This window comes from Telmatherina bonti (assembly GCF_933228915.1).
Source record: "Telmatherina bonti genome assembly, chromosome: 13".
NCBI lineage: Eukaryota > Metazoa > Chordata > Actinopteri > Atheriniformes > Telmatherinidae > Telmatherina > Telmatherina bonti.
This window is the reverse complement of record NC_136611.1, coordinates 24,206,171-24,213,780: the sequence shown is the minus strand read 5'-3', so window position 1 is coordinate 24,213,780 and position 7,610 is coordinate 24,206,171. Positions and strand designations below refer to the sequence as shown.

Below are 7,610 nucleotides of genomic sequence, written 5' to 3'. Positions count from 1 at the left end.
TAGTTCATTATCTTTATATTACATTTATACTTATGTAAAGGTTTACTAAAAAAAATATTAAGTATAGGAATATTTTTTCAATCGTTCTGACAAATTGTAAATAGTTTATTTTTAACTAGATCAGTTTAAAACAGATGTATTAACTGCAGAAATGGTCAATGTTTGATGTTGTAGGATATGATCTGTGTACTGTTGTTGCAGGAGGTTGAGTTTATTTGAACCTGTCTGGGTCCACATGTTATCCAAATTCACTAAAGCTGGAAATGTCTGTCAGATATCAGGAAAAGAAAATATAGTAGTCATCACATAGATCAGAGTCTATATGAAATGTTTAAATTGAGAAGAAAAACAAATCTAAATTGTGAATCATGAACCTGCTCTGCTAGTGGACGTGGTTCTCCAGTCATATATTTGGCAAGATATGACCTCTTTTGAAATTCTGTTGATATTAAATAAATTTATTTATTAAACAATTTGAAGATGTTTCTCTGAAAAAGTCCATATTTAGTGAGGCTGTTATAACTAGCAGACATATTAAATGTGATCCACACTAAATCACAACTTCTTTTTTTTTTTTTTTTTTTTTTTAAATCAGCCACACTGGATTCAAACCATAGTCAGCTTTTTTATACAAAGGATTTCAGCGCTAGATGGCGGTAAAACACAATGGAACCACTTGAATCACATTTAATATTCAAGAAGTAGGAGCTTGTAAACCTCCTTACCAGCTGGTGGCGGTATTGTGTTATGTATTGTTGCCAAAGGCCAAGAAACAGCAGACCAACAACGAGAAGAAGAAGGAGGAGGTTAACTTCTGGGGTTTTCTTTTTCACATGATCACCATATTCTTCTTAAATGTGTTATAATAGGTAAGTAAATAAGTATTGTATAAGGTTAATTAAAAGTGGTGTTTTTTTTTATATGCATTAGGTTGAAATTTTATTGCCCGTTTTTGTTCAGACACCACGCGCCTTTTCATGCTAGCTGCGCTTTGCTCATGCCTAAATGTTTTATTTACATGAACATCGTCATCTGAAAAGTCTTCTGTGTCTGAATTAGGTTGAACAAGTAGCGCAAGTTGTTTGTATTTCTGAGCATCATGGCTGCTCAGAGAGCTCTCCCTCAGAGCAAAGAGACTCTGCTGCAGAACTATAACAAGAGGCTAAAAGACGACATCAAGTCCATCATGGACAACTTCACAGAAATTATAAAAACAGCAAAGGTAATGCAGCTAAGTTCACTTTACTAAAGTCTATAAGATACGCAAACATTGTTATTTTCATGTCAAAACAGCATTGCGGTATTTTGCCTTTGGAAAAAGTTTAATAAAAAAAAACTTGTCACGGTAAGAATATTTGTTGTATTCTTAATTTTTTTCTTTGTCCAGATAGAGGATGAGACTCAGGTGTCCAGAACAGCCCAGGCAGAGCAGGACCATTATGAGATGCACGTAAGAGCTGCCAACATTGTAAGTGAGACACAAAACTTCTTGTGGGTGTGTGTGGTTAGTGAAATTTGCATACTGCTTTCTCTTTGGGACTCTGAAAGTCTCTTAATTCCAGAAAACAAAGAACAAAAGCTAATAGGATTTAAAGCATCTTTCTTTGTCTGTGTTGTTGTTTTAGGTTCGTGCTGGCGAGTCCCTCATGAAACTGGTCTCAGATTTGAAACAGTTCCTGATTCTGAATGACTTTCCATCTGTGAACGATGCCATTAGTCTCCAGAATCAGCAGCTCCGGGCATTGCAAGAGGAGTGTGACAAAAAGCTCACGTCGCTCCGGGACGAGATCGCCGTCGACTTGTATGAGCTTGAGGAAGAATATTACTCCTCCAGGTACAAGTAGGCTCATACCTGCCCCCATCCCACCACTGTTCTGTTCTCCCATGCCCACCACCCGTGTACTGTACCACCTTTTATTTTTCACTACTAAGACGAGGAAGGGTTTAACTACCACAACTAAACCAGACAATTCTTCTGTATTTCATTGTCTCATCCAAACAAAACCGTGCATCAGCACAAAGTGCTGCATAAGCTAACTGTGATGACTCTGTTTACTAAGTGCCTTAGCATCATTAGAGTTTTACAAGTGCCTTGACTTAATTCTTGCTGTATTCTTACAATGAGTCAAAGTTGGGATATTATAAGGGCAATGCCACTGATATCTGCAATGTCAGTACATGCAGCTCTTTAAACACAAGTAAACATACCATTTGGGCAGTTTATTAAAATACAGTTGACTGTTGCAGTATCTAAGTTTTTTTGTGTTGACTAGGAACAAATTCGCAGCTGAACCAGAGGCGTTGATGTGTATTTACTGCAGGGTTTTTTTTTATCTAAAAGGTGATCAGGAGTTTTTTTTTCAGCTCAGCAGCAACCAATGAACATTACATTGTTTAAATAATATTATAGGTCCATGGCAGAGATTCATGTTTTAATAAAATATTAGAAATGGGACCTTGTCTGTTTATAACAGGAAGATTTTGCATGTAAATAATAAATTGAAATTAATTTTAACTACTTAATTGGCTGTTTTAACTATAGCTAAATTGTTTAGAAGATTTATAAGAATTGCAACACAAAAGGTTCAATTTAAAAATAGATTAAAACAATAATAGAATATTTTTTCTTGTATAATTTTTATCAACAGTATAATATTTAAATCTGAAATATAATGACCTTTATAAAAGATTTTAGGCAAAGATTGTATAATTAAATCCAACTTTTTGCTGTTATTTATTTGATGTAACAAATCTAAAGCTACTAAGAGTTTTGAAAGTAGTTTTCTGTAAAAGTGACTTAATTTTGTTCTTTCCGTCCGAAAAAACACTGTAACCATGAGTGGAGTCAGTCGCGCACGGTGCAGTTGTACATTTATGTCAGCTGTTTCAGTAGACTCAGAATGATTGAGAAATAAAGCAGAGACAAAATGCTGCTGTAGTTTGTCTTGTTTTCTTTTAAGAAAGCGTGAAGGAGCGTCTCTGAGCCATACTTGGAGCTAACAACTGTGGACTTGTCTTCCTCGCTTCACTCGCTCTGCTTTCCTCCATCAGCGACTAATCGCATTCTTTTGCTGATCTTAGTTTGTTGGTCATAGCTTTAGAAAGTAACAAAGCCATTTTTTATCTGTTGATCGCTTCCAGTGCTTCTACATAACCTCCATGCTACTATTAAATCTGTGCTCTCATGTGCTCTTCTATATGTATGAGCGTGTTTATTCTGACCTACCGCTGTTGTCTGCTCCTCTCTTTCTGTGCTGCACTGATTCTTTGCCTCCTACTGGTTTCTGCTCCACAAAGCTACAGTCAGTGGGACAGCACTGACCTGCCTCTGTGTGAGGCCTACCGACGGCGAGACAGCTGGGCCTCTCCTGACAGCAGCTGCAGTTCAAACCAGGATGACCGAGAGGACACCGACGGACCGCCTTCACAGGAGACAATCACCCAACACCCCCCCAATGGACACGGCACTGGCAACCTCGAGAAGCCATGAGTTTCTATGGGGTCATTAGTTTGTGAAGTAGTGTTAGACTAGATTTAATTTGGTTTAGTGGACTAGAAACTGTTTAAAAAAAAAAAACTTTAATTTAGGAAAATTTAGGATTTGTTTTATATTTATACTCATAAGGGAAAATTTTAATCCACTCCAGTGAACAAAATCATCAGACTAGCAGCCTGATGACTAACGCCAAGTGACATTCCCTTCCGTTCGACTTTTAAAATTACAAAGACTGCATTAGTATTAAGAAATTTATTGCACACAACTTAATGTTTTCAGTTTATTTTTGAAGCACTGAAATATAAACATTTGTACTTTTTTTTTTTTTTTATACTTTGCATAAGTATTAAAAACTGTTTGATTTTCGTTAAATTGTGAAACTTTGCTCCTGTAAATTTAATTTCTGCCTTTGTATTTACACCACCATGGTCATATTAAACAGTCTCTTAAGTTTTGTTTTCAATTAAATGTATTTCTGAAAACTTAAAATATGTAAAGACAAATGCCCAGTTTTAACAGAGGAGTAGAAGCCAAAGACCAAAGTTGGTGTTAGTCTGTGGGACAATCTCTGTTGTGATTGGTTAATTTGCTGCAAGGAAGGTTATGATGTTCTGAGCATTAAAATGATGCACAGTAACTAAGAGTTTTGGACTTGTATTGTCCTTGCTGCCTATCCTTTTATTAGAATTTTCTGCCATTCCTTTCAATTTGCACTTTGGAAAAGCTGGAATCTACAATTTTGCATCAGTTTTTAATACAATTCCATCTTTCAAGTCTTCATATGTTAAAAACATTCAGCCGTCAAAGAATCAGCATTTACCTGGAAATGGAGTGACTTTCAGTAATCAAAAGCAGATTTTGTTTTTTGGGGTCTTTTGCTTGAAATGTAATTATTCTCACAACAGTTAATTCAGACATAATTATAACAACCAATCACAGAAGAGCATCTCTGGCAAATATAAGCTATCATCAACCTCATTAATTTTCATCTACTCCCTGCAGCCTTCCCACATTTTTGTCCCATGTTTGAAACTACATGAAACCATCAGTCATGTCAGATTGTCTAACACAACCATTACACAGCAAATGCACTGAGTACAACCACTGCAGCTTTATAAAACAATTACAAGTTACATCAATGTCAAGGGAGATGGCGTTTTTACATTTTTGGAAACAAGGCTCTTTACAAAGATGACATGTCAAGAAAAGAAAATCTAAGGAAAAAATAAAAGATTAATATCTTCGATTCATTTTCTTGAACTTCTCGTAGTGGTAGTCGTCTGTGGCCTTTTCGTTGTTTGGACGTTTGCGGTAGTTTGGTGGTGAAGGTGCTGTGGATAAAAAATGTATTATTAGAAAAAGTCAAATGTGCTTTTCAGATTATTTCAGATAATATTTAAGTTCAATGTTTAAAATAATTTTTTTTGCATATTTAATTAGCCCAAAAAGAATCAATAGCAAAAATATTTAGTTGCATTTCAAACTAAATGACTTAAACAATGATTTCCATTGTTGAAAACACAGAACAGAGTGGTAAGACTCCTACCTTCTGGTCCTGGTTTCTCTGTATCACCCACACGTAGGGGTCTTGCTTTGGGTTCTTCTCTGTGTCTGTGGTGCCTCTGAGGTGCATTTACATCCTCATGATAGACTGAAGAAAAAAAGAAAATGACACAATTTGAAAAATATCCATATCTAATGATAAATTTCTTAAGTAAATGAATTTTTACACCCCAGTATGAACTCACAGCGGTTGTGCTGGACATAATTCACAGCAATATTTGTGGGAACAAATGAAGTTCCATGGTCTTTTTTCTTGTTTCTTTGCTCTGCTATAAGCTTGGCTTTAGCCTCCTCTGTCTGAATAATATTTTTTATCTTAGCACTGGAAAGAAATCATGACAAAATATCTGTATTACAACCATGTTTCAATGCTAAATGTCATTCTTCTAAAAAAAGGCACCTTTAATATGAAATAAAAAGGACGATTCATTTTTCTAGACATACTCGATGCCGAGATCCACTTCAGGAATCCCACTCAGCATCTGATTGGACAACATTTCCTCTGTCTTCTTGGCAGAGTTGACTCGGATGCTCTCAGGCAGCTCATACAGGTGGTCCTCTGCATTCTTCACCTTAACTTTTTGTTCCTCAGCCTCCACCATGCCCTTTTTCTTTTTTAACTCTGTTTCAATATATTTCATCCTGTACAGAGGAGAAAAGAAATTATTACAGTAGCAATTCATGCAGAGACTACAAAATGCAGCATAGTGTTTTTATTGTTTTATTTAAATGTCCTATAAGAAATTAATACTAGAAAAACACTCGCAGAGTGCAAACCTCCACAAAGCACAATGTTAAAGGATACTTTAAAAGAATTCTGGATCCAAATGGTGATCCGGAACACCTCCAAAATTAAATCAGTTCTTCCTTTTCACATTTCCAACAACTCCTGAAAATTTTATGAAAATCTGTTCATAACTTTTTGAGTTATCTTGAACACAAACAAACAGATATACGTCGGCAAAAACATAACCTCCTTGGTAGAGGTAAATATTAGAACTAAAATGGCAAATTCAAACGAAGTATGATGCCTTATCATACTGACTATACGGGTGTTACATTTTGTCATTTACATACACAGTACCAGTCAAAAGTTTGGACACACTTTCCACTGAGTTTAATGGGAAAGTGAATCCAAACTTTTGACTGGTAGTGTGTATATTTAGATACAACTATGAATGCAAGGGACAGAAGTCTGCTGGTTGAGGTTTTGGGTTGAGATGTTCCTATTTTTAACAGGACGTATTCTGTATATTGTAACTAAAGAGAAGTCAGCTCTTAAATTCTTGGGAGTTACTCGCTATAACTTTCAGATAAGAAGGTTGTTGTGTCAAAGACGAAATGTCACAGTAGTGAACATGAAAGAGAGTAAGTTCTGTGCCAGTTTTACCTGTGTGCTGCTTTGCTCCAATGAAGTTTGATTCTAACATAACTTAATAAACTTCTGTTATGCCACATTGGGTCAAACAGCTAAGCAATGCATAACTGAGTCTCGTGATAACCAAAACATGTAATCTTATTAAACCAGAATAAAATGATGAATCTGTAAATTGAGAATTTCAATCTGATCAATATCTGTTCCTTCACATGCGTCAGGACACTGAGAATGGCAAACAATGCAAGGGCATGTTTTTGTGAGAATATATGTATGAAACTTAAGTGCAAAATAAAATAAAAAAAAACAAAAAAACATACATACATGTCTGCATCCTCATCCCTTCTGTTGGTCTCAGCTGAAAATGATGTGCCAAGGTTGAGGTCTGTGTCATCTTCTGTCCTGTTTGGATATTAATTATACACATGAGTAGTTTTAATAACATTTTGTAATAACCTACTAAGACACAATCTCATTATTATAATGCATCAGGATAAGTTGCGGACTCACATGTCTCTATTTCTGTCTTTCACCTTCTTCATGTCGACAACACCTCCGGTCTTCAGTTTGAAGGGATCATTCTGGAAATATTTTACATTTTAATAAAACAAAGTTTAAATACGTCACGCTAACACACGTATGCTAGTCCAAAACCGTTACTTACGTCAATTTCTACTTCTGGCGGCAGCTTTTCTCCAACCAATAAAGCGGTAACACTGGGAGAAAATAACTGGATATTTAGGCGCATCTCATCTGTGTGACCATACAGTGCTACAAAGTGTTAAGATAAAGGATGCATTTTGGCATACCTCACGCCGCTCTGTCGTTTCCTCAGACTTTGAAGCTCTTTCGCCTCCTCTACTTTCGATCTAAACAACAAAAACAGAAACCCCTGATTAAATCGTGGTGAAATCATTTTTACGCACGCCGTCAGCTCGCTAGCTAACACTTAACAGTTCTTTGTTCTTGTTGTGAAATTACCTGACTTCTTGGGTTGTTTCGTCTTCTTCCTCGTCATCTGACGAGTCCCTTCTCCGCCTGAAGTGCTTACCACACGGCATTTTTTTTTTGGAGTTCAATTAATATTTCAGAGCTTTCGTAAATATTGGTCTTTTCGTTAGCTGACTTTGGTCGTATTGGAGGAGAACACTTTAAGGAGCGCACAATAATAGTTCG

At 36.1% G+C, this 7,610-nt stretch overlaps 2 protein-coding genes across 3 annotated transcripts; one reads left to right on the top strand and one right to left on the bottom strand.

The window, feature by feature from the left end:
* The first annotated feature begins 761 nt into the window (after positions 1 to 761).
* On the top strand, positions 762 to 3,778 carry med22 (mediator complex subunit 22). Of its 2 annotated transcripts, XM_079252076.1 has the most exons (5): positions 762 to 869; positions 1,060 to 1,222; positions 1,388 to 1,468; positions 1,626 to 1,834; positions 3,298 to 3,778. In XM_079252076.1, exons 2-5 carry the CDS (start codon positions 1,100 to 1,102, stop codon positions 3,488 to 3,490), a joined length of 606 nt encoding a protein of 201 aa, XP_079108202.1. In that variant the 5' UTR covers positions 762 to 869; positions 1,060 to 1,099; the 3' UTR covers positions 3,491 to 3,778. The 2 variants fall into 2 exon arrangements, with proteins under 2 accessions (XP_079108202.1, XP_079108203.1); XM_079252077.1 differs by lacking the exon at positions 3,298 to 3,778 and having other exon boundaries at positions 1,626 to 2,931.
* An 84-nt stretch (positions 3,779 to 3,862) lies between these two features.
* Positions 3,863 to 7,561, bottom strand: cUnh9orf78 (chromosome Un C9orf78 homolog). Its single transcript, XM_079252075.1, has 9 exons — positions 7,416 to 7,561; positions 7,244 to 7,303; positions 7,099 to 7,150; positions 6,945 to 7,015; positions 6,759 to 6,836; positions 5,504 to 5,701; positions 5,245 to 5,381; positions 5,043 to 5,147; positions 3,863 to 4,827 (listed from the first exon to the last, which is right to left on the bottom strand). The coding sequence occupies exons 1-9, from the start codon at positions 7,493 to 7,495 to the stop codon at positions 4,730 to 4,732; spliced, it is 879 nt and encodes a 292-aa protein (XP_079108201.1). The 5' UTR covers positions 7,496 to 7,561; the 3' UTR covers positions 3,863 to 4,729.
* Positions 7,562 to 7,610: the final 49 nt, after the last annotated feature.